General features: G+C 37.6%; 2 protein-coding genes across 10 annotated transcripts in view; one reads left to right on the forward strand and one right to left on the reverse strand.

Annotated features, from left to right (window-relative positions):
* The window catches only part of CP (ceruloplasmin), a 66,558-nt gene extending 48,183 nt beyond the window's left edge, over nt 1-18,375 (forward strand). Inside the window, exons 17-20 of one of the 4 annotated variants that reach the window (XM_029214552.1) lie at nt 395-534; nt 2,048-2,210; nt 13,795-13,899; nt 18,124-18,375. In XM_029214552.1, the coding sequence (XP_029070385.1) occupies nt 395-534; nt 2,048-2,210; nt 13,795-13,898 (407 nt within the window). In that variant the 3' untranslated portion in view covers nt 13,899; nt 18,124-18,375. Of the gene's footprint in view, nt 1-394; nt 535-2,047; nt 2,211-6,797; nt 7,343-13,794; nt 13,900-18,123 lie in introns of those variants that run through there. The other 3 variants (XR_003792350.1, XR_003792349.1, XM_029214553.1) reach the window with 3 other exon arrangements.
* HPS3 (HPS3 biogenesis of lysosomal organelles complex 2 subunit 1) overlaps nt 7,843-26,211 on the reverse strand; it is a 65,029-nt gene continuing 46,660 nt past the window's right edge. For 2 of the 6 annotated variants that reach the window (XM_029214556.1, XM_029214554.1), the window contains exons 8-17: nt 24,903-25,011; nt 22,135-22,316; nt 20,922-21,102; nt 19,758-19,991; nt 18,651-18,836; nt 18,121-18,309; nt 16,734-16,841; nt 12,595-12,801; nt 11,899-11,989; nt 7,843-8,658 (exon numbers count right to left, since the gene is read on the reverse strand). In XM_029214556.1, coding sequence (XP_029070389.1) covers nt 8,531-8,658; nt 11,899-11,989; nt 12,595-12,801; nt 16,734-16,841; nt 18,121-18,309; nt 18,651-18,836; nt 19,758-19,991; nt 20,922-21,102; nt 22,135-22,316; nt 24,903-25,011 — 1,615 coding nt within the window. In that variant the 3' untranslated portion in view covers nt 7,843-8,530. Of the gene's footprint in view, nt 8,659-11,898; nt 11,994-12,594; nt 12,802-16,733; nt 16,842-18,120; nt 18,310-18,650; nt 18,837-19,757; nt 19,992-20,921; nt 21,103-22,134; nt 22,317-24,902; nt 25,012-26,211 lie in introns of all 6 variants that reach the window. The other 4 variants (XM_029214555.1, XR_003792351.1, XR_003792352.1 and 1 more) reach the window with 4 other exon arrangements.

The following is a 26,211-nucleotide window of genomic DNA, read 5'->3' on the forward strand; positions in this document are numbered from 1 at the left end:
TCCCTTTTCTTCTTTCAAATAAAGTTACTCTGGAAACTATTCATTTGTTTTATTTTATAATAAACCACTTCTGCCACACTTCACATGTGAGGTAGAATTCTGTTCAAAGCAAAAAGGGGACTATATTTGAAATCATCCATTAACTTCTCTCCCAGTTCCAAAGTCTCATTCCCTTTTAAATGCAAAATTAGGAATAAGTCTTTTGGTGCTAAGTGACTATAAAAGCAGTGTGATATTATTGACCTTAAAGTACCCATTTCCCCTATCTGTAGTGAAATAAGCTCTATTACCTCAAAAAGATCCCATATATTAACCTAATAAACCTATTTTCTGTGAAATAGCTGTTGGTTTAAAATATCCTGGAAGGTAATAAAAACTCATGTGTCTTCCCCAGCTATTAATGGAAGAATGTTTGGGAACTTACAAGGCCTCACAATGCATGTGGGAGATGAAGTCAACTGGTATCTGATGGGAATGGGCAATGAAATAGACTTGCACTCGGTACATTTCCATGGCCACAGCTTCCAATACCAGGTAAGGGCCAACCATGGTCATTATTCCTGCTCTATTTGAAAACGTTTTAAAGCAAATGAAGAAACTATTTCCTCAGAGAGACTTATGAAAAGTTTAAGAGACAATATTTTACACATGGTACTGCATTTATGTCAAATATATATAGCACAGGGAGCTCAGCTCGGTGCTCTGTGATGACCTAGATGGGTGGGATGGGGGTGGGGGATGGGAGGGAGGTCCAAGAGGGAGGGGATACAGGTATACATATAGCTGATTGACTTCGTTGTACAGCAGAAACTAACACAACATTGTAAAGCAATTATACTCCAATAAAAAAAAAAGAGAGAGACAACTAAATTATTTTCAGAGTGTGACACACAGCAATTTCAGTCACCATTACGAACCTTTTTACACCTTGGGCTCTCCCTTAGATTTCGTTTTTACTGGATCTTCTTGGAGTTCTGCTCCCATTTTCCTGGGCAAGGCCTTTGAACAGAATTGTCAGCAGAGAGGGTAGGAATGTTCACGTAATGATGGATTAGAGAGTAGAGACAAGACTTTATTATAACCTTTGCCTCTTCTAAGTTCTGGACCTTAAATAGCCTGAAGTGAACAAGATCGGCACAAGATTGGTGTCAAGCAACTGACTGGTCCCTAGATCTCAATCCTCTTTGACTTCTCACCCAGTGCTGATTTCAGCAGGAATCAATAACCCTTTTGGAAATGCTTTTGTCTTACCTTCACGTTAACACAGAAAATTCAGAAGCTACCACAAAGCACACTGCAGAACCATTTTATTCTCGCTTTTTGTTTGACTTATTAGCAGACTTTCAATTCCATCCCTGCCGAAATACTGCCCAAATACTCTGTCAAGACTCTACCTAACTGCCCCTGGTTTGGGCTTCTCCATTGGCCTCCTTTCCTGCTCCCTTCATTACCTACCAACCTTAAAGTTTAACAGACAAGCTCATCTAGGGTAGGTTCAGCAAGAGTGAGATTTAAGACTGAAATGAGGCCACAGCTAAATTCCTTTGTGTAACTCAAGTGCTCTGATAAAAAGTCAAACCAGGCCTTCCCTGGTGGCGCAGTGGTTGAGAGTCGGCCTGGCGATGCAGGGGACACGGGTTCGTGCCCTGGTCCGGGAGGATCCCACGTGCCGCGGAGCGGCTGGGCCCGTGAGCCATGGCCACTGAGCCTGCGCGTCCGGAGCCTGTGCTCCGCAGCAGGAGAGGTCACAACAGTGAGAGGCCCCCCTACCGCAAAAAAAAAAAAAAAAAAAAAAAAAGGCAAACCAGAGTCAGATGTTCCTGACTGATGAATTCACTTTCATCGTATCTTTCCTTCACACCCATTTAATAGCCCACAGTGCAAAGGGTTTAGCAAAGACCACTACCTCATTGTTTGTATTAGACATAGCAATGTGCAGGGTCTCTCTCTTTCTTTTTTTAACGGATTTATCCATTTTCTAATATCCCTGAGCTGGCCAATGAAATGAACTCTCACATATAATAAACATTATATTTTTCTAATTAAGCACAGGGGCATTTATAGTTCTGATGTCTTTGACATTTTCCCTGGGACATACCAAACCTTAGAAATGTCTCCAAAAACACCTGGAATCTGGTTACTCCACTGCCATGTGACTGACCACATTCATGCTGGAATGGAAACTACTTACACCGTTCTACCAAATGAAGGTGAATATCCACTTAGTAATTCTAGAAGGTATATATCACAGATATAATTAAGATGTACTACTTTGCCTATATATCAATACTTCCCCCCAACTGAAGCTTTTTTGAATTTGCTGCCCTGATTCTTCCTTCTCTACCCCCAAATAGGAATTTTTTTTACTGCTAAGTGGTGTGGGATACTGCTTATCTTCTGACAGCTGGTACTGATAACAAATTGACACCAATTTGATGCAGTGTAATTAATATTCCTAAAACTGACATGTGTAAGAGAGTAGTTGTGACTTAACAAAAGACATTTAAAATTTAATTTCTTTCTTAATAGAAAACATTAACTTTTTTTCTAGGAAGTACCTGGTACAGGTACAGGAAACAGGAACAGGTACCTGGTACAGGAAAAAGCATTCCCCCCCCCCAAAAAAAACCCCATATAACTAATATAATTTCAAATAGTCAGAACAGTGTCTTTCTGTGCTTCTGGGGGAGGGGAGGAATTACTGATTATTGTTTTGTCAGTGATTGTCTTAGGCCATTCGGGCTGCTGTAACAAAATACCATACTGGGTAGCTTATAAGTAACAGAAATTTATTTTCCTAGTTCTGGAGGCTTTTAGCCTGAGGTCAGGGTGCCAACATGGTTGGGTTAGGGTCCTTTTCCAGGTTGCAGACTTATTATACCTTCACATGGCAGAAGGGACAAGCTACTTCTCCAGGGGCCTCTTTTATAAGGGCACTAATCCCATTCACCAGGGCTCCACCCTCATGACCCAATCACTTCCCAAAGGCCCCACCACCTAACACTATCACCTTGGGCATTAGGCTTTCAACATATGAATTTTGGGGGCACACAAACATTTAGACCATAGCAAAGATCCAGGAAAAAAAAAACAGAATCTATTTTTAGATTCTAAAATCTTGCTGCTTTGCCCACCCCAGCAAGAACACTCCCTCCTATGCAGGCACATGCATATACACACACACAATAAAAACACAGGAAAACAAGCAGCCCTTTTATGGATAAACACTAAAAACTAAAGAAATGCATTATATAAAGAGTAAAATTCCTGCTACCAACAAGGGATTAATTTCCAAAATATACAAACAGCTCATACAGCTTAATATCAAAAAAAAAAAAAAACCCAATCAAAAAGTGGGCAAAAGACCTAAATAGACATTTCTCCAAAGACATACGGATGGCCAATGGACACATGAAAAGATGCTCAGTATCACTAATAATTAGAGTCATGCAAATCAAAACTATAATGAGGTATCTCCTCACACCAGTCAGAATGGCCATCATTAAAAAGTCTCCAAATAGGGCTTCCCTGGTGGCGCAGTGGTTGGGAGTCCGCCTGCCGATGCAGGGGACACGGGTTCGTGCCCCGGTCTGGGAGGATCCCACATGCCGCAGAGCGGCTGGGCCCGTGGGCCATGGCTGCTGGGCCTGCGTGTCTGGAACCTGTGCTCCGCAGCAGGAGAGGCCACAGCAGTGAGAGGCCTGCGTACCACAAAAAAAAAGAAAAAAGTCTACAAATAAAAAATGCTGGCGATGGTGTGGATAAAAAGGAACCGTCCTACATTGTTGATGGGAATGTAAATTGGTGCAGTACAGAGGTTCCTTAAAAAACTAAAAATACAGTTACCATATAATCCTACAATCCCACCCCTGGGTATATATCTGGAGAAAACTCTAACTTGAAAAGATACATGCACCCCAATGTTCAAAGTAGCACTATTTATCAATACAATAGCCAAGACACAGAAGCAACCTAAATGTCCATCGACGAATGGATAAAGAAGATATGGTGTGTGTGTGTACATATATATATATATATATATATATACACACACACATACACACACACAATGGAATATTACTCAGCCATAAAAAAACAAAATAATGTAATTTGCAGCAACATGGATGGACCTACAGATTATCATATTAAGTGAAGTAAGTCAGACAAAGACAAATATCGTATGATATCACTTATATGTGGAATATAAAAAAATGATACAAATGAACTTACTTACAAAACAGAAATAGACTCACAGACATAGAAAACAAACTTATGGTTACCAAAGGAAATACTGTGTGGGGGGACAGGGGCAGGAGATAAATTAGTAGTTTGGGATTAACATATACACACTACTATATATAAAATAGGTAAACAACAAGGACCTACTGTATAGCAGAGGGCACTATACTCTGTATCCTGTAATAACCTATAATGGAAAAGAATCTGAAAAAGAATATATATATATTTGAATCACTTTGCTGTACACCTGAAACTAACACAACATTGTAAATTAACTATACTTCAATTTTAAAAACTGAGGTTAAAAAAAAAAGTAAAATTCCTGCTTTTTGGTCGCAGGCTTTGGTGTTTCCTGAGTCTTCTGAGTTCAGAATTGTTGGAATTGGCAATGGCAAATCCAATGAGGGGAAATGATGTAGAGAAAACAACTCGTGTTTCCTCCTCACACTGGCATAAAAGAGAACATATAAATGGAAGAAAATACAGAAGTAAATATATTTCAAAACCTAAAAATCACTGAAAGATTACTTGTCAGTGCAAATGAAAAGTTTTAATTTCTGTTCCTGGGTCTTACACAAAGACCTCATAACATGAAAAACTATTTCCACTAAAACTCTTTATTACAAAGTGTGGTGCTGAGAGCACCAGAACACCAAAGGCTCAGACAAATATATAAACCACTGGGTCTAATGCCAGTAACTGCTGAACAAGGTGAAGAGTCAAACATGAGAAAGAAAACCTTAAGTAGAGCTTAAAGAACATTAGCACACATGTAAACCACACAAAAGGATGGTCCTGCTCAGACTGATAATCAAAAGTGAAGGAATACCAAGGCAGGCATTCTGGAAATTCATGTGTGCAAATGCCTGACATGTAGAGGATGCTGCTACAGGCTAAGCCTACACACAAAGACCATGAAAAAATTCCTCCTGTGGGATAAGCCTGGGAGGGGATAAGGGAAATGACTGTTTCCTTGGTTAAGAAAGGGGAGGCTGTTTTAAAAGCCCTACTAAAACCTGTAGAACAAATAGCAATGCGAAGGCAAAACACATGTTGGAAGAAAAGATTAAAGGGAAATTTGACTTTTACTAAGAGAAAAGGTATTGCATGGAACTGAAAGAAGCAGTAATGAACAAAAAAGATAGTTTGAACTATTCACAGAAAAATGGGGAGCCACATTTATCAGTCTGAATTATCTTTAAATGAAAGTTTGATAAAGCTTTGGCCAAGTTTACCTTAATTCTAAATCTTAGAAGAATTTCAGCCTACCGTGACAGAGACAAGGGAGAAATCAGGTTATAGTGAAATCTTTCAATATTTTGCACAAGGAGACAATTTTCTCCACAAAGAAAAAAATCACTAGAAAAGAATTGTGGATATCCTGTCATGCTTAATGTAATGCCTTATTTCTACCAGAGGAAGCATAATGAAGACCTCCTCTGACAAATATAAAAGGTACTTTTTTTAGACTGACACTTCCATGACAGTTAGATAACCTCTTGGAGCTGTCTGAGGGGAAAAGCTTACTTAGCTTTAAGGTCCTTATAGGCAGGGAGTGTATATTCTGTGCTTCTAGTAGGTGCACAAATCCAATCCAATACCCTGCTTGGTAAATATCTAACCACATATTAACTCAATAAAAAGGAATTTTAAAAACTTTTTTGGACACAACGTCAGACTTATAGAAAAGTTGCTAGAGCAGTACCAAAAAAATTCCTGTATACCCTTTACCCAGATTCCCCAAACGTTAACATTTTGCACAGCATCATGTACTTTCTCGTCCTTTCTCCTATCTCTGTATCTCTTTATACACACACAGACTACAGAAATTGTAAATACATATACTCCTATTTCCTAAGAACAAGAATATTCTTATACATAAACAAAGTACACCTATCAAAATCAGGAAATTAAAAACAATCCACTACTACAGACCCCTTCCATATTTCACCAATTATTCTACTCATGTTCTTCAGAGAAAAAGAAAATCCAACTCATGCACTGAGTTCAGCTGACATGTCTTCTTGTCTCCTTAGTCTGGAGCAGTTCCTTGGTCTTTGTCTTGCCCAACTTTGACATTTTTAAAGAATACAGGGCAGTCACTTTGTAGAATGTGACTTCAATTTGGGTTTGTCTAACGTTTCCTTATGATCAGATTCGGATTATGCATGTTTTGGCAAGATTCTCACAGAAGGGATATTGTGGTTTTCTCAGCATACATGTCAAGAGACACAAGATGTTGATTTGTTCCCTTACTGGTTGTGTTCACTTTGAGCATTTGGGCTTATGGTGGTGTCTCCACTATAAAATGACTAATTTTCCCTTGATAATAAATAAAGATCTTGCAGGGAGGAAAGTTAATTTGTCTTTCAGTAAAGCAGTACTAGAGTGAGAGATGTGTTTTAAATATATAAAGAGCAGAAAAATATAAATGAATCAAGAATAAAGAAAATAACTTTTAAAAAACTAGAATATATTTAAAGCACCATGTGCCAATTTTTTTAACCATATGATATATACTATTTTTAATAATGGTCTTAAAATTTCTTTTTCTATAGAGACCAAGTCTGGATGAAAGAAATAAATTGGTGATAAGTGAAAAAAAAAAAAAGAAAAAACAATGATTCATAACAATGTATGTGAAAGTGTTGAATAGAAGGCTTACTTGGAATGGCTAGAAGCATTAAAAAAAAAGACTGAAAACATATACTTTTGTGCATTTATGGGGATAACTGTGTTACACTGTTTCATATGAAAAGATCAATAGACTGTATTATGACACATGACTGACTCTAATACACATATCACCACCATTAGGGCTTTACAAAACTGTATTAAAAAAAAAAACTATAAGCAGATGTTGTCCTGGACAGTCCTCAAAGGATCACTATTAAGATTCAATGATTTCAATAATAAATAAAAAAATAAACAAACAAACAAACAAATAAGATTCAATGAAATGTTTCCAAACTTTGGCTTCCCATCAATCCCTCTAACATACTGCTGACATCAGTCCTAACGGACCAGTGCAATAGGGGCACAGGTGTAGAGGAAGTAAAATAAAAAATTAAACAGATAAAATAAAATATTAATAATAAAATTTCAAAACGGTGAGGCCAATATTGAACTTCTAATCTACAGAACTGTAAGATAATTAATTTTGTGTTGTTTTAAGCCACTAAGCCTGTGATAATTTGTTACAGCAGCAATAGAAAATCAACAGGGTACCCTTTGAAGATGTCAATTATACCTAAATAAAACTGGTAAAATTCTTTTGTTAATTTTAAATTAAAAAAATGTTTAAATAAAATAAAACAAATTTTTAAAATAAAATGTTGCCAATCTGAGTTTTGTGAACCCTCGAAATGATGATCAAAAGGAAGTTAATATGGAACTGGAGAAAGGCAGAGTTGAGAAACAATCTATAAATTAAATCCTGGCAAAGACGAATGTTGCCATCAGGAGAAAAGTTTTCAAAATACCATTGTGGAAACATCAGGTGAGTAACATTTTTGCCCAGCCTTAACTAAAGTCAAAGCACACTATCAAGGAACTGAATTGGGACTCAAAATTATTTAATAAGAGGCTAAAAAAAAGACACAGTTCTTTACATTTCTTTATTTTCACATACACTCTGGCTAAAAGAGCAAGAGTCCACATCAACAAAAAATGGAAACAAGGCTTTGGCTGAAAAACATGCACTCAACAAATCACGTTAATAGCCAGACAAGAAGAAGGTCAGCTTTGTAAACTTCAATTTCATTTGATTCAGAGAGAAACTTAGCATGTATTTTAAAAGTAACAAGAAAATAGAGTTTGAAATCTTTTACTGTGGGAAAACATTAACATCTTTCTCAAAGAAAATAACTGTTTTTAAAAGGGACCCAGTAGAAAAATCTGGAAAAATCAAGAAAGTTAAATTGTGGACCACTTGGAATGACATTCTTTCGAGCATACTTACAAATTGTTTGTGTTCCCGGGATGAAAAAGATTGTCATGTCTCCAACAACAGTAAATTGATGTTCCTTGGAATAGAAGTCAGTCTCTACCTTTAAAAATATATGCCTTCTTTGAGGAAACTCCTATATCTTGTAGCTTTTTTACATTCTGGACAATTAAATGGACTCAGGTCATAAATTATGAAACTAATAATATCACTGAGGTAAGCAGCCCGAAAGCATTTGCAATATATGTACACATTCAATATAAAAATCCTTTATATATATATTTTTATCTGGCATTCAGTTTTGAAAAATTCAGTCTCATATGTGGTATATTTCAAATGATACCTTTAAGTCAATGATTTCTTTCGACTGCAGTAAAGAAGATATGGCAAGAAAAATGCTGCAGTGCCATCTTCTGGGAGGACATTTAAGAAATCCCTTAGTTGTAGTTCCACAGCAACAACTGACAGTGTTTCTGTTTGTAGGAAAGAATATCTGAGTTAGAACTGAAATTCTGTCTTTCGTCCTATTCTCTTATCACTCAACCAATTAGAAGCTAATTCAGGTGACAAAATGTTATAACTACGAGAGAGAGAGGAAAAAAACCCCAGAAAACCAGTCTTTTAAATCCACAGACTGCTTTATGGTTCTAACAACTTCTTATTTATTCTTTCTAGAATCATTTGTAGGAAAATACAATCAATTGAACACTGTTTTTAATGTTAGGACTATATTGCAGCTGATTTATAAAGACTGTTTGCTAGGACAGGAAATACTATTAATTGTTGGATGACATTTTCCTAAATCAATTCCTCTCTATTATAAGATGTTTATGTTATTAATAAGCACAAATATGTTTTCGAGACCATTTACTTTTTTTCTCAAACTGCAAAATAATGTGTTCTAATGAATATTTTAAATATTAAGGAATTTAGTAAACATTTTTGTAAAGGTAACTATGTAATTTTATGATTCTGTTGTTTCTCGATGCATGCATGCTGCCCTCTGCTGGGAAGAGAAGGGGGTGACATTTAAGAACAATGTTCCCAAACCTTCTTCAGTCCATTCCGTGTGTGATTCTTGCATGCCCACCACTTATTCTATTTGCAGAGTAACCGGAATATAAAATCTCCGGCTCAGGTGTGCGTGCATCCATCCAAAGTCATCTGTCCAATATCCACCAACCTAAACCATCCCTTACACAAAGGAATGACATGCTCTTGTTGCTAACAAGTTAGTGAATAGTGTGACGTATGAGAAAGCTCCCTAGCTCTGGAATCGTACAGACTCGGGCAGGGATCACACTCTTCTACTTATGCTCTGGGTGACTTTAAGAAAGTCAACTCCTGGGTCTTGGTTTCCTCATTTATAATGTAGTGGTACCATCTGCTAGCTTCCAGAGTCCTTTGTGAATTAATTTAAAACACAATGATGCACATCTGACACAAAATAGAACTTTAATAAACAATAACTGCTAACTAATTTGTAAAACCCATGAATTACCAATGTTTTCCTATCAAACTAGTTTATTTTGCCTAAATGTGGAACCTGTAAGTAGTATCCTAGATACAAAAAACTGAGGTGGGGGCCAGTGTAAAGTAGGTATAGAGCCAACAAAAATCTTGCCACTGCTCTATTCTCCTCTCCCTCCAACTAGTGAAAGGCTAATACAGGTTACAACTCCAAGAACAAGGTCAATATCTTAAATCCATAGAGTACTTTAAATCCTCCAGTGTGTCTAGAAAATACGTGTCAAATGTTGAAAATAGTTATTTCTGGCTGGTGAAGTTTAAAATGACTTTTAAAACTTTGTAATTTACAATAGTACTAGAATTTTTATTAATAAGCACAGCTCACTGTCACAAAAACAGTCATAAGTACTGCCTTGAAACAAAGAAGTCAACCACTAACCCCAGTTTCAATGGCTCTGCATTAGTGCAACAGTTCTCAACTAGTACAGTTTTGTCCCCCAGGGGACATTTGGTGATGGCTGGAGACATTTCTGTTTTAACTGGGCAAGTGCTACTGGTATTTAGTGTATTTAGTGAGTAGAGGCCAGGGATGCTGGTAACACCCTAAAATGCACAGGGGGCACCTACACACAAATTATCTGGTCCAAGATGTCAGCAGTGACAAGGCTGAGGAATGCTGCATTAGAGAGCAAGAAATCCAAGCTCCTAAGCATATTATGTAAGTCCCTGACCTCCATCTCCAACCTCACCATCTTGCAATTTTTGCCTAACATTTTACTCTAGAGTCAGTCCTGAACCTCCCATTGGTCCCAGGCAATTAAAAGAACTGGCTTGCTTCAGGATACTCAGTAAGTAGCAGACTTGGAACTCAGTTCCAATTCTCCTAATTCCAATCCTGGTCCCTTCTTGGTATACCACAGCTGCCAACAGAGAGACTCCCCATGAAAACGGACCTGAGGTTATTCAGGTGTCTTCCCTTCAAATCCATCAATAGTTATAGAATACTCCATATGGAGAAGCAATTGCTGGCAAGGAAAGTGCATCATGAAAAATGAATAAAACACTATACCAGCTCTGGAGGTATTACAATAAAGGTAAATCACACACAGCATTTAGTTCCCATAAGCCACACACATACATACATGCACATGTGTGTGAATACACGCATATTAAAGACACAGAAAAATGGAACATTTGGAGGAAAGATTAGGGGGTAGTTATGAGTTTGTGGGTGTGGATCAGAAAAGGATGAAGAAAGAGTCGTTTGACTAAGATAATGATGTTACCGGGGTGTGAAGACGTGGGCTATCTGTACCGGAAAGTGATCGACCAACAAGAATAATCAGTTCAAATTTATGTGATAAATTTGGTGCAGATGGGGCTGGGCAATCAAACACCTGAAGCTTCCACCTTCTGACAACCAAAAAATCACTCAGAGAGGTGGGTAGGACAAATAGTACAAAGGCCCCTCCCAATTTGATTGTCTTCCCAATCAAAAACATACAACTTAATGGGAATTTCCAGAAAAACACCATCCAATGGCCACTTGGCTTTGCCTAACACTTTGAAAGTCAATTCCCTCAGCTGGAAAATACAATTCCAACACTGTCAACTTCTAATATTTTATGCACACTGGTATCAATATAACCATACCTTTGTCATCAGGCCAACCATTAACTGGTGATATTAACACACAAGAGTAGCGAAACTGATAACCATATAGCTATCAAGATTTATAAATGACTATGAATTATAAAAATTCAAACAATAACTACCTACGCTGTAAAATACTGCATAATTTAGACACACTACACTTCTAAATCTTTGAGAAATTTATCATTCCTCAGTACTTGCTTACAATTATGATTAATAATGATAATAATTTTAATTTCCTACATGAAGTAAATTAAGCACCCAGACCATTAATATAAAACGGACTTTAATGGCTATTCCAATTTTTAAAATACTGAAGCTGTGAGTTTCTCTGACTGTGATACTTTGTTAAGTGTCTGGAAAGATTAACTTAAAAGCATCAGCTCTAGAGCTAAAAGAGATAAATGAATATCAAATGTGGTGGCGGGAGCACATGAATGTTAAAAATAAGCTCTCCAGTTGATTCTGCGAAGACCCTCTTCCCCACACTTGAGAATCACATGAAAAACGAGAGACAGCAAGGCTTCAGCCAGTTATGGAAATGAGTACCCTCAACTCAATTTATAATCAAGCAAAAGAGATTATTTTACCTTTTAGTGATGATAAGTAAAGTTGGTATTTCTCTCCACCACATTTTACTCTCTGACAAAGTTCAGGCAGCAGCTTTTTCCACCACAAAGTCTATCTTAGGGAAAAATGAATACTTTTTAAGTTTGATGCATTTTACACTCAGATTTCCAACAAGAAGGAAAAGATTGTGCAGGGAAGCCCAGGGCAAAAATACATCATCTTGGTTAAGGAACAGACTTTGTTAGAACAGTCAGTCTTCTGCTTAAGCTAGAGCATAAAAGTCAGATCTGTAACTTGAAAATCTAATAATATATACACTGTACATATGTACACCGCTATTTTCAAGAAGAAACATAGACGTGTCTTGTTTTCATCTCTTAGGTAGCAAGAAAGTTCTAAAGTCAAAAACTCTTCTAATTTCTAAAGACCAGATAGTCCACAAAGAATTTTCCCATCATGTATTATGTTTTCCAAATCTTCAGGTAATAGCCTACTTCATCGCCAAACAAGAGACCTTTAGTGAAGATAACATACAAGCACCATAAATTTTAACAGCCTCTAATGGTATTCAAAACATGTAACATATATGCTCTTTTAAGCCACACAGCCCTGTGAGGTTGGACTGGCATAATTTGTCCCCATTTTGCAGATAAGGCGACAAGATTAACATTTGATTATCACTGATAAAGCCTAAAACCGTAATCTGAAAAGCATACCCGATTCTCTTCTTTCAGTTCATGATTAGCATATGGGATGACTGCCTCCGGGCATCTCTCTAACAGCCTGTCTATGCACCGTTCATACTCTTCCAAACGCGTACGACACAGAACATGGACGCTGAGGCCAGCAACAGTGTCTTCTGAGAGTGGCTCCAAGAATGGAATAATGGAAGCTATGTCAAATGAAGGACCACATATGAGAGACTATGAACAGAAAAGTGAAATGTTATGGAATGAGGCACCCAAAAAACTAAAGCACAACATACAGAATACAGTTTTTAAAAAGAATAAATCTCACTTGCCAAAAAAAAAAAAAAGAATGTAATTTTAGAGCACACGCATGTATTTACTTAGTAAGTCTAATTAGACCAAAGTATTAAATAATCTTGAAACCACCTCTAGTTTAAAAAAAAAAATCTGTTTAATACAAAGCTATGATTTTTTAAAATAACATGATTGTGTTTGCTCTGAATAGACTAAGTTTAAACTAATGCGAATGCTTTAAGATTCTATCCTTAGGATAGAATCAACATGGTGGTCAAGATTTATGTCCAATGATGTTCACCTCAAGAATATTTATAATACTGAAAAACTAGAAGAAATCTAAGCATTAAATAAGAAGGGATGAGTAAATAAATTATGATATATTCAAATGATGGTATATTTTATAGCTATCAAAATTGTTTTCAAAGGACAAAATGCTCATGATAAAATTAGTAAAAAATCTCAATACAAAATTATATTCAGAACATGGTCAGTTGTATAAAGTCTACATAGGTACATGCACATCTAGAAATGCCTTTGAAAGAGCATCGAAATTTGAAACAGAGACCAGTTCACTGGAATGGGAGGACAAAGCCAACTTTCTTTTTCACACTTCCCTGTATTTTCCAAGGTTTCTAATAATAAGCATGCACTACACAAAGAACCAAAAATAAAATTTCACATTTAAGAAAACTACAGCAATCGTTAAGAACCTAATAATTTGTATCAATACCATTTGCTACAACCTGAATGACACTGAGCAGCTATTATTTCAGTAGTCAGAACTTGACAATATTTTACTTTTAAACATTTAAACTATAAATACTACTTTTGATTCTGCCACCAAAATAATCTCTGCTTTCCCTTTCTTCTGGATAAAAAATGAAATGCTCATATCCTGATTTTCTTCTTCTTGTATCCTTTTTACTGCAGCATCTTCTCAGACTCACAGGAGGACATGGAACATGAACTATCCATTTACAGTCAGCATCGTGATTTTATTCCAAATATCTACCAAGCAATGGCTAGGAGAGTAAGGTTGGTCCCTTTCCTTCCTGCCAGTTTAATATTCACCTCCATCTGAAAAATTTCCTGACAATAAGATAGCAAATATGAAATAAGGTGGTTAAAGTGAAATGAGTCAAAGCTTGGTACAAAATGGGTTACCCATGAACTTTTAAGTAGTTATATCCGTATCATCAAGAGGTTTAAAAATAAGAAACACCAGGGAATTTCTTGGCGGTCCAGTGGTTAGGACTCCGCACTTGCACTGCTGAGGGCGCGGGTTCAATCTGTGGTCGGGGGACTAAGATACCAAAGCCACACAGGGCGACCAAAACAAACAAAAATCCTCAAAATGAGAAGCACCAGACAACACATATATCACTGGATAAAAAACGGCCCACAGGTTACCACTACTCTTTAAAATACTCTTAGTGTTGTCTGTTTCTTAGCAGTGTGTTCCTTTCCTTTTTTCAATATTGGAAATGGACTCTCCACCCCGAACACAGGCACTATTTATTCCCTTTTCTGATCTAGATCCCTCAGGCTCAGCTGACTCTGCAGGGCTGGAACCCACAGAATTCTCTACATAGTCACACCTGTGGCTCTAAGAGGGGTGGATGGCAAGGAGGAGGCAGGGGGAGGGGACCAGGACAATTCTGGTAAAAGGCAGGGCACTTACTAGTTACTGTGTCATTCTGAATAGTGGCTTTTTGACACACAGATGATTTATAGATTGTTTTTAATTCTTGCACAAATATACTATTACAGTGATTAAGAACAAGGGACAAAGATTTATCTCAAATCTGTGTGGTGGTGGTGAGCTGGTGGGTAGAGGGGAGACATACAATTTTGAAAAAGCTCTCCAAGTGATTCTGAACCGACCCCCCATTCCTCTAGGTAAGAGCAGGTGAGATCTTTTTGTTTCTTGATGGTTAGTTTTTTCTTAATGACTAAGACTAATTGACCCCAGATAATTTAGAAAGAGTTATAATTAGGAAAAGGATTTAGAAAAGTTTAGACTGACTCAACTTTCTATCCTTTAATGGCAAGGATTCCCAGAAAGAAGATACCCTTTTTATTTATTTATTTTTATTTTTTATAAATTTATTTATTTTATTATTATTTATTTTTGGCTGCCTTGGGTCTTCGTTGCTGCACGCGGGCTTTCTCCAGTTGCGGCGAGAGGGGGCTACTCTTTGTTGTGGTGCGTGGGCTTCTCATTGCAGTGGCTTCTCTTGTTGCGGACCACGGGCTCTAGGCATGTGGGCTTCAGTAGTTGTGGCGCATGGGCTTAGTTGCTCCGCGGCATGTGGGATGTTCCAGGACCAGGGATCGAACCCGTGTTCCCTGCACTGGCAGGCAGATTCTTAACCACTGCGCCACCAGGGAAGCCCCAAGATACCCTTTTTAAATACCTTAAAATGGATTCTAAAGATCACTGAATTATACTTTTTCAAGCAGAGATTATAAATATGCTTTGAAGATTTATCAGGGGATATTTTAAAGCACTTATTACAATTAGCATTTTAAATATGTAATTAGTACATACATTATAGGAGGGCAAGGTCTCGCCTGCCTCATCCAATGCTGTACCTCAATCACATTTACAGTTCATGATTGAGGAATATTTGTGGAATGAACAAATCTGAGACGAAGTGCTCGGCAGCCTCTGTAGCATAAGGGTACTAGAGATAAGAACCGACAAGAACCGCCTTTGGCAATTAAAAAAAAAATGTAAGTAACTCCATTCCTGGTGACATCACAGGCTGTCTAGAGGCTAAAAGACTAAGCAATATGGTCTCTTGAGCTTCGCATCCTGACACCCCATCCCCAATTTGACATTTTGGTTTCTATAAGCAATAACCACACTTCCACTAAGTTCCCAGAGTAAATCAGGGGTTGCACACTCAAAAGCTTAACAAGGTCAAACCAGACGATGAAAACCAGATGATGAAAACGCACGAAGGCGGCTGAGTATAAGGAAAATGGATGCCAGACACTGAATCTGGACCAGGGAGACATGGAGGTGGAACTGTGGCAGACAGGACAGCACGAGCACTGCCCAAGGAGGGGAGCCAGTAGGTGGCTCCGACCTTCAGGTCTCAGGCAGTGAGGGCCCAGGGTTACTGCTGAATGAAAGTTCTGCTGAGTTTCTCAAAGAGAAACTTGAAACTCAAAATTCTGAATTTGAAATCTCAATTTTCATATGTTGACAGCTACACTGGGAAGACCAAACACAACAGATGTGAGGATTATACTCAGTCCTTGGGCCACTCATTACATTAAACAAAATCACATCCACATTGAGCCCAGCCCAATCCACCAAGTCAAATGTGGACTTTATTTCTCATTCTCAGTCGAAAACATTCACGTTCAGAATTCTTGCAGGATGGTCTGCATTCTCTTGATCACGTTTCTTACTTTTTAAAAAATCCTTTCAGGAGCCAGATAAGCTAGCTACTTTGACCTATGTCCTATAAGACAGACAGCAGTGCTTGGTTTGGGCTAGAGGCCTAAACTGTGTGAGTGAACACTAAAATAAAAGTGAATCTCGTCAATGAAAACACCGTGAAACATTTGCCATACTTTCATTTCACAACGTGTTTTCAAGCAAGTCCTGAGAATGAGGCAAGAGTCACAGGACTTGGAAGCTCACTCACCAACTGGCAACAGGACCAGACTTCCTGTCAGCAGTTTCAGGCAGAGGCAGGAATTCCCTCCACAGCTCTTGAGTATGCCTAACTATAGATTCTGTCCCCAGAATTATACACTCTAAATTAACTGGACACCCAGGGTCTTACCAAATTTAAGTCCTAGACTATATGGTAATATGCATATTCATAAGAAAAGGAGGCATTTTTATTTACCTGTAATTTTGAAAGGTCTTCCATATAATTTTTATCAGCCAAGGATTCAGATGATATTAAGACATTAACCCACGGACTGATTAAGCCATAATGACTACAGGTGTTTATCTAAAATGTAAAAGAAATTTATCATAAACAAAGATACAACAAAACAAGACTTTCTTCATCCATCCCACAAACAGCAAGCAATCCCTAACATTCTGCCGTGTCCCAAAATTAGGTATACATTTTCCTGGTAATGGGAAGAAAGTCTTAGAATGTATTCCCCTGGAAAAGGTTTTAGTTTTGCTGCTTCTCACTGAATAAATCCTCACTAAATATTTCCTAATATTTTAACTTTCAAAAAACTGCAAAGAGACACTTTCTCACAAAAAGAGCAATACTTCCTTTAAGCTAATTACGCTCAAAAAAAAATTAACAGTAATACTGAAAATAATTTTTATTTCTACTACTTTCCTTGGGAGGCAAAATCTCTTCCGTAAGTTCTCAAGACAATTCCCATAAAGACTCCCTTATTCAAGCAAACCCACATTAGCGACTCTGTCACTGTGAGGGACAAAGGGGCTGCCAGGGGTCGGGGTGAACAGGAAGGATAAGAGTAGAGTTGTTAGGGCTGCTGCAGACTGCGGAACAGCTCTTGTCTGTGCAGCTGACAGGGAATGGAAGTCTGGTAAGGAAGTCTCTCTCCCACAAGCCTTCTGCAGTTCCTCTCCCAGCAGGGAGGTCTGCAGATGTCTCTTCTCTCATGTTCCGCTTCATGACTCTCGCCTAAGGGAGCACAGATGGATTTGGGGAAAAGCCCTTTCTCCCACACTTTGGCTACTGAAGTACCACTGTAGGTAAGTAATATAGGAGCAGTAGAAGGCGCTCTTTAGGATACAAAAATGTTTAAAATGTGGGTAACTTCACTCACAGACAAGTTTTAAATGTATTTTTAACTCTTGCTTTAAAAAGATATCCGGTAGGGCTTCCCTGGTGGCACAGTGGTTGAGAGTCCGCCTGCCGATGCAGGGGACACGGGTTCGTGCCCTGGTCCGCGAGGATCCCACATGCCGCGGAGCGGCTGGGCCCGTGAGCCATGGCCACTGAGCCTGCGCGTCCGGAGCCTGTGCTCCGCAACGGGAGAGGCCACAACAGTGAGAGGCCCACGTATCGCAAAAAAAAAAAAAAAAAAAAAAGATATCCAGTAATATGAATTACGACTGATTTTATGCTGTTAAAAATAAGAAGGGTCAACAAAAATTAAAATAAAAAGAAATAAAAATTTAACAAAAACATAAAACACACACAAAAAACCCCAAAAACAAACAAACAAAAAAATAAGGGTCATTATCATAATGTGTAATGTACATAAAGTTTAATTCACTGTACTATTCCATTATCTTACCAGATCCTCTGATGTTCTCAATGGTGTGGTGTCAGGTGGCTGCCTCTTAGATAATCTCCAGATGTACTGTGATGTGAGCTTGAAAAAGAGTTCCTGAAGTACCACATCTGGGAGACACGCTACCAGCTGAGCTTCCCAAAAGTCTACTAAGAGCTGAGGAATCGTATCTTCATCTTTACCACAAAGCACCTTGAGAACAGTGAAACAAGCCCCCATAGCGCAGATAAATATAGTACTGATCAAGTTACAGCTGGTCTGAACAGCACTCCATCATGTGGGCCATGTATTCAATAATTTATCTCTAGCATTAGTGCCGTGGCAAAAGCGAATTTAGACATTTTAACAGACTCCAGGTTGCATGAACAGAATTTTTCTAGATACATTTTTTTAATCTGTACTTTTATAAGTGGTTATGTGTAAGTCTCATTTTTCAATAAACAAATGAAAACTCACTTCTCTTATTCTGCTCCCCGTTCCCCCACCAACTTCATCAGGCCATCCAGAACAATTGCATTTTCAAAGTGACAAACCTTAAAGAAGGAATCTGCTTCTTCAATTCCAATTTTGTTGTTCTTCTGTAAGCCAAGGACTGAAGCCACAAGCAATCCAGGCTGAGTCTCCTTCAACTGAACTGCAAATTCAGTTGGAACAATCTGTCCTTTCCTCTGTTGAATCAACAGCCGAGGTTCCAGAATGAAGCCACATACCAACTTCATCTTCAGATAAAAAAAAATTTAGGAACAGGATAAACATTGCGTTCATCTTGGAAATACACGCTAGTGAATTCAAGAATCAGTGATAAGCCATTAATAATTTATTGTAATCTTAATTTTTTCTTTACAAAGACAAGTTCTAAGGACATCATTGGTAACTGTCTTTGTAGAAGTTATTATTACTTAATTAAGCATCAAGATGTCCTATTTTGTAGACAGCTTTAAATTGAGGTCTATATAGGATGTTTCAAAATTATGAAAAGAAAATTCATCTTTCTAGAATTCTACTCTTCAAAGTAGAGGACATCTCAGTGCTAACCTGAGACATAATAAGTGCTCAATTCATGTCACTTCTTAATTTCTTTCTCTACTGATTAACTTTTTTGGCTTATATCCCTAAATGGCCTCTTTTCCAACGGGAAGCTACCTTTTCTTGGATACCCCATTCAAATGCCTAATCTCCCACACAGTCATTTGTGATCTTCCCAGATGCAGGCTATTTCTGCAACTACTGGATTCCTAAGACTCAAGGCTAATAACCTACTTGCTGTACTTGATTATACATCACTGTTCTGTTTTCAGGGACAAACCACATCACCCCCTCGTGCCAGGTCAGACTGTCAGCTCAGGGCAGAGCCTGTATACTCTTCACTGCCAAGCACTGTGTTCTGAACATACCTGAAACTACGTTGAAAAGTCTTTGGATACCCATTGCTGCCATTTATCTTTCATTTTTTCTTTTTCATTTGCCAAATCCAAAGCCCAAGCACTCCCACTTTGGGCCACTTCCTTTTTAAGACTAAGTCTATCTTCCTTTACAACTAAGAAAAAAATGAGCTACACAGAAGCCAGAAGAAAACTAAACACCTCAGGACCACTGAGTCCTATTTTAGCTTGCTGTTAATACCAGGAAGGGCACCATACCTCTGAATGGCTTTTCATTTCATTTCTGTGCATGTCAAGATCTCTCATTTTCAAAGCCACTGCTGCCTTGGTCAATGTCACTAAGACTGATGAAAATCCAGAAGTATCCAGCTTCCTTAAATAGCTTATGGCAGTTAAAGGATCAATATTCTTCATAGAAGGACTACAGAGAATATGGGGCAGTTGCTTCGGCTCAGCGACATAAAACATCTGAACCACTTTTGCTGCCAATTCCTTTGGTGAGCGTAAACAAGAAATAAAAGGTCAGTCAGCTGATAGAAAGCAACAAAATCAGCAAAAAAAAAAAAAAAAGGATAAAAAGCCAAGATACAAACATTCCAATTAAGATAAAATTACAGTACTATGCTTCGATTTAAAAAGAGAGTTGATGGTGATAGCGTGGGAGAGCTGAGATGACCTAAAGTGATCTCTTTGCTGAGTTATAATGAAGAAAAAGCAGGGAAAGTGTATACTAAGTTGTGTCCAGCATTTCTAATTTTAACAAGAGTTCAGAAGAAGAAAACAAATATTGGATTAAATTATACTCAAAAGTCCATTATAGAAAATTACTGCTTAATACAAAATTTACTTATATTTAATGTACAAAATATACTTAACATTTATAAGAGAAAATTTCATTTCTCTTAAAACCTTAAAACACTTGGTATCACAATACCCAACTTTGCATACTGGCATTCAACTCTTTAAAAATACATGAGGAGCTAAAAATGATCCTTAATAATGTCTGAAGGTTGCTGGGCCAGGATTTCACAAGGGAAACTTTGGACACCTGGAGAGTGGGGCAACTAGGGTTGTGAAAAGGGCTGCAGATGAGAAGAAGGCAGGCAAAGCCCAGGTTCTATGTCATTCTTCTAAAGACATGCCACTGTCACATTGGGCAGGTCACTCAACCACAGTGGACCACACCCCCCTGTCTATGTAATGAGAAAGTATGAGAAGATGATTATAAGTTCTCTTCCAAGCTGTAATTCTGAGTATTATTAATGAAGAAAAGGGCACACTAATTACCTTTTTTAGAAAAAAAAGACTATAATACCAATGAAAAATACTTGGAACTTGATTTCTCAACAGAATTACATAAAATAAATTGCTAAAATGAAAAATTAAAAATATTAGATATAACTAAATAGAAAACTTATTCACTTCACTTAATTCTTCATCCAGGTTTTCATAAAGTGAATGATTAACGTAAAAGATTAATCCCCTCTCGTATTTCTGCGCTCCATCCTCTAATGCCCAGTCCACTCGGGCCAAAACTTCAGCCATAGACAAACCAGACATCTTATAGTATGGCAAGGCGAGGTGGGAATACTGGGTGTCAAGCCTAAAGGGAAGGAAGTAAAAAAAAAAAAAAAAAAAAACTTCAGATTTGTCATGTTTAAGTTTGGATGTCTAACACATTTAATAATAAAACAGACATGATTTCCAGAAGACATAAATCTCAAAATACTTTTCTACGGCCATTAGGAGTTGGAACATACTCCTGAGTTTTGTTCTGCAGTCATTCTAATTAATGTAGCTTCTTTTTGCTTGCTCATAAGAAAAACAAAAACAATTCATTAAGTGAATTTTAATATTCATAATGTGGCTCTAAAATAAGGTGTTTATAAGTAGGAAAAGTCTTTTATCAATTTATAATGACTCCCATGGGTCAAGTAAGCCTTGGAAACAATTATATATGAAAAAAAATTATAAAGATCATTCTCATCTGGACAATGGCTACAGGATTTGTTCATTTTGTGAAAATTATTGTGACTTGTACACTTATTACTTGTGTACTCTTCTACGTGTATAACTCCATTAAAAAGTTTTTTTTAAGTTTCCTCAAAAAGCTGAAATATTGAGTAATGGTTACCATTAAATCTATTAACATAAAAAAAAAGATCATTCTCAAAAAGAGAAATCACTATTGATCCTAGTGTCCTTTTCTGACATCATAAAAGCACTGACTACTAAGGTTAAAATCACAGAGTGTCCAACTAGTATCTCTCCCTTACAGCTCATAGTAATACGGTTGTCTCAGGGATGTTCACTGGTCGTGCCCCACCCCCGCCCAAAGGTCTGAAAAGAAACTTCAAATTCCTAAATTAACTGATGGGAGACTCATGAACTGCTCATCCAATAAACTGTAAGTCCTTGAAGGCAGGCAACAGGTCGTGCTCATCTCTCTAAGCTTAGCCCAGTACCTGACCCACAGGATGTGCTAAACAAATGCTGTGGCATAAATGAATAACTAAACCACCTCCCCTCATGCGTCCTCCCATTTGTCAGGTAACTGCCAGAGCTGGAAAAGTTAGTAAGCACACCTGAAGCTCAGGATGGCTTCTCTGACAAGTTTCCAAGTAGCATCACCAACCTGCTGTAGCAGTCTCCAAGGTGCCCACAGCTTTCTTTAAATGCTTCTAAAAGCTCGGCTTTTTCTCCAGGTTCCAGCTGACTGGCATCCATCAGGGCAGCTCTCACTAACAGGTGAGCCTCGCTGAGAAGGTGGATGCAGCTCTGCGTTTTTGCAGTCTTGTAGGCGTTACTGTAGTCTACCTAACACAAAAAAGGCAAGCAGCTAATGTTGCTTTAGACATCTCCCCAAAGTTTCCCAGTTCTTAAGAATATCTACCCAGTTGGTTACTAAAGTCAATATCTGAACACATTAAATCCTAAAAAATAAAAAGTGGTTATTTGTCATTCTGATAAGGCCTAGCTAAAGTGGTTTTCTTTTCCCCCACGATCTATGAGCCAGTTTAACACACACGATTGTAACTATTCTCTTGTTAAACAGTGCTAATCATTAGAGAAGGTACAATTAATACTGTAACACTAATAATACTGTTAACTTAGCAATAATTTGACCACAATTTGATAAGGCTAATGAACATATCTGAAAACCTTAACTTTATTTTTAAGTTCTAGGATTTAAATCTTTCTCAAATTCAGATTGAGTATGCTTCCTTTATCTTAGTTTCAATCTGTGAATTTCGGTTCTGCTACATCTATTTCTGTAACTTACAGTGGGCTTATAAAAATTATCACTAGCTAGGAATTCCCTGGTGGTGCAGTGGTTAAGAATCTGCCTGCCAAGGCAGAGGACGTGGGTTTGATCCCTGGTCTGGGAAGATCCCAAGTACCTTGGAGCAACTAAGCCCGTGGGCCACAGCTACTGAGCCTGTGCTCTACAGCCTGCGAGCCACAACTACTGAGCCCATGTGCCGCAACTACTGAAGCCTGCGCACTCTAGGGCCCATGTGCTGCAACTACTGAGCCCACGTACCGCAATTACAGAAGCCCAAGCGCCTAGAGCTCATGCTCCGCGACAAGAGAAGCCACTGCAATGAGAAGTCTGTGCACCACAACGAAGAATAGCCCCTGCTCACCACAACTAGAGAAAGCCTGCGCACAGCAATGAAGACCCAATGCGGCTAAAAATAAATAAAATTTAAAAAAAGATTATCACTGGCTAATCTGAGTCAATCAGTATTTTTAGACTCCAGTAGGCAAATCACCTAGATGACGTCTAAGACTTTCAATTAAGCAAGACTGAAAACAGAACAAAGCTGATAAAATTATCAGCATTAAAATGCCAGGGCAAAATCAGGCAAAACCTTCACCCGATGACCAAAATTAACATTACTAGTGAAGGAGAAATGAATATTTTGCACCTCCCAGTGTGATACTCTGAGAAAGATACGTCACCTACACAATGTTCTGGCCAAGAAGAAGAATATACAACCTGAATCTAATCATGAGAAATGATATGAAATGAGAAATGAAATGAAATGAAAAAATAAATTTTTATAAGGTGGCAGGGGGAGAAATATTTTTCAAAACTGTTATAAAACAAAGAGTGGAATCTAAAAATACAACAAGCTAGTGAATAAAACAAAAAGACACAGACTCACAGATACAGAAAACAAACTAGTGGTTTACCAGTGAAGATAAGAGAGGGAGATTAAGAGGTACAAACTACTACGTATAAAATAAATAAGCTACAAGGATATATTGTACAACACAGGGAATATAGCCAATATTTTATCATAACTACAAATGGATTATAACCTTTCAAAACTGTGAATCACTATGTTTATACCTGTAACTTATAATATTGTACGTCAACTATACTTCAACAAAAGAAAACAAAAAAAAAATTTTTAAATAAAACAAAGAAAGGCTGTGAACATATTCTGGATTAAAGGAGCTAAAGAGACGTGACAGTTAAATACATTACTTGATGGATCCTGGACCTGGGGCAGTAGGTGCTGGGGGCTTCTACTAGGCCATTATTGAGTCAATTGACAAAACTGGAATATGAACCATAGACTAAAGTATTGTGTCATTGTTAAATTTTCTGAAGCATGTGTGTGTCCTGTGGTTATATAAGCAAATATCTCAATCCTTAGGAAACACGCACTGAAATATTTAGGAGCCTTAGGCTATGACGTTTGCAATATACCTTCCAATGGATCAGGAGAAAATATACATGCGTGCTTGCGCATTTGTACAAGAGTGCAAAACAGAAGAAAAGAGAGGGAGAAACAAAGGGAGTATAATGTTGGCTATGGGCAAATCTGTGTGGGGAATACACAGGTTTTACTTGTACTATTCTTATTCTTGCAACTTTTCTGTAGGTTTGAAATTATTTCAAAATAAAGAGTTTATAAAAATTGTCAGGGATGAGTAGGCAGTTGTCACTCTTAGAAGAGGAAGAAGGATGCCTATGGGACAATGCTACAAGTGCTGCAGTGCCCTGGGACTATCTGTTAATATTTCAAAGAAGTGTGAGACAGGGACATATGATCTAAGATTTCTTTCGGCTCCATTTCATGGTTCTCTTTGCTAGGGTTCAAAATAAAGGTCAAAGGCTACTTATGTTTAGACTGGATAATCAATTATCATAGGAGAGTGGGTATGAACAAGGGAATCTTATTTTAGTGAAGGGAATTTCTCCTGGCTCCTCAAATATCAGGAGCTGTGAAAACAAGAAGGTGAAGATAATACACTGCACTGTCAGACAGAGCCTGGAAGCTGGCTGGCTGTGGCATTCTGCATGTACGATAATTAGAATCAATTTCTAGTCATCAATTAGACTCTAAAAATTTCTACCAGTAAGAATTACAAGTCTGAAAGGAATACCATTTCTTTGTACAGTTGCACTGGTGAGATCGTATTCACAATATACAAATTCCACCCAGCCTCAGCTACAGGAGGTGTTTTGAGATTAACACTGGTACCTTTTCTAGAACTAAAAGCAAAACAAAGGACAAGAATTATAAGACATATTATTAATAAACGGGAATTTTAAATGGTAAATATTAGATACCTAAAATATTGTAATTATGATATCATTTTCATTTAGTATTTTCTTTGTTGATTACCTACACAGTAGATTTTTAGAGAACATTAGTGCACAATGCTACATAGGCCAAACAGCATTTAACATACTGCACTCTCACGGACTGATAAACCAAGCATTTGCAATTCATTCCACAAGTATTGTTAAATAGGCAATAAGTTCACAGAACAGGCAAGAGTCCTCAAAAGGAAGAAAGCCTTGGATATGGCCTTCATGAGGCCAGGGCTGCTGGGAAAATGCAAAAGACAGAACTGAACATCTGCTGGAGGCACTACCTTATCTCTTGCTTTCACTATATGATGCATTTTCTGTGGTATGCAACCGTTTAAAAATGCAGACCCTACACCAAATGAATTTTCAAATAAATTAGAATTTTAAAAAAATCATTTAAAAATATATAATACTTTTAAGATGTCAAATGTGTGAGATTACAAGCTATTTTTCCTCTTGCCAGAAAGCTTTTAGGATCAGTCAGTCTCAGACCACTTTGTGCACACTCTAAGTGAGCAGTTACCCAAGGGAACCTGGTTATTCCTGCTGGTGGAACAAAGCACAGGCACAAATAATTCAGAAAAGCTTAAACTTATGTTAAAAATGGAAAACAATGTTAGACTTGAAATACAATCTGTGTTCCTCCCCTGCAAATAAATTTCTTTCCTACTTAATTTTCCATAGAGGACTGTTCAAATTAGATTGCATTCCCTACCACTAAGTTCACAGTATAGAAAACATCGAATAGAAGCATTAACTACTCTGGAATTAAGCATTCTATTCCAAACAATGTGAAAGCAAAAAACCGAAGTGTCAACCTGAGATTAGAATAATGCACTTTTACTCTAAGGTAGATTAACACATAATCTATACATCATGAATGTGCTTTAAGGTAAGAAATGCATTGTTAATTTCTTTTTCATTGAAATACCAGAAAATAATCTTTGGATAAAAATGTAGCCACTTAAAGACCAAAGAAGAAAAATAATAAAGAGCCTTGTCACTTGGATCAGCATAAGAGGCTCTGTCTTACTTGTTAATTACACAAAAAAGGCATGCCCTTTAGCTTCTTATCTAAAACACCACAGATATTTACTG

The sequence above is a fragment of the Monodon monoceros genome, unplaced genomic scaffold (genome assembly GCF_005190385.1).
Source record: "Monodon monoceros isolate NGI ecotype Baffin Bay Population unplaced genomic scaffold, NGI_Narwhal_1 Super_Scaffold_11, whole genome shotgun sequence".
In the NCBI taxonomy this organism is placed as follows: Eukaryota; Metazoa; Chordata; class Mammalia; order Artiodactyla; family Monodontidae; genus Monodon; species Monodon monoceros.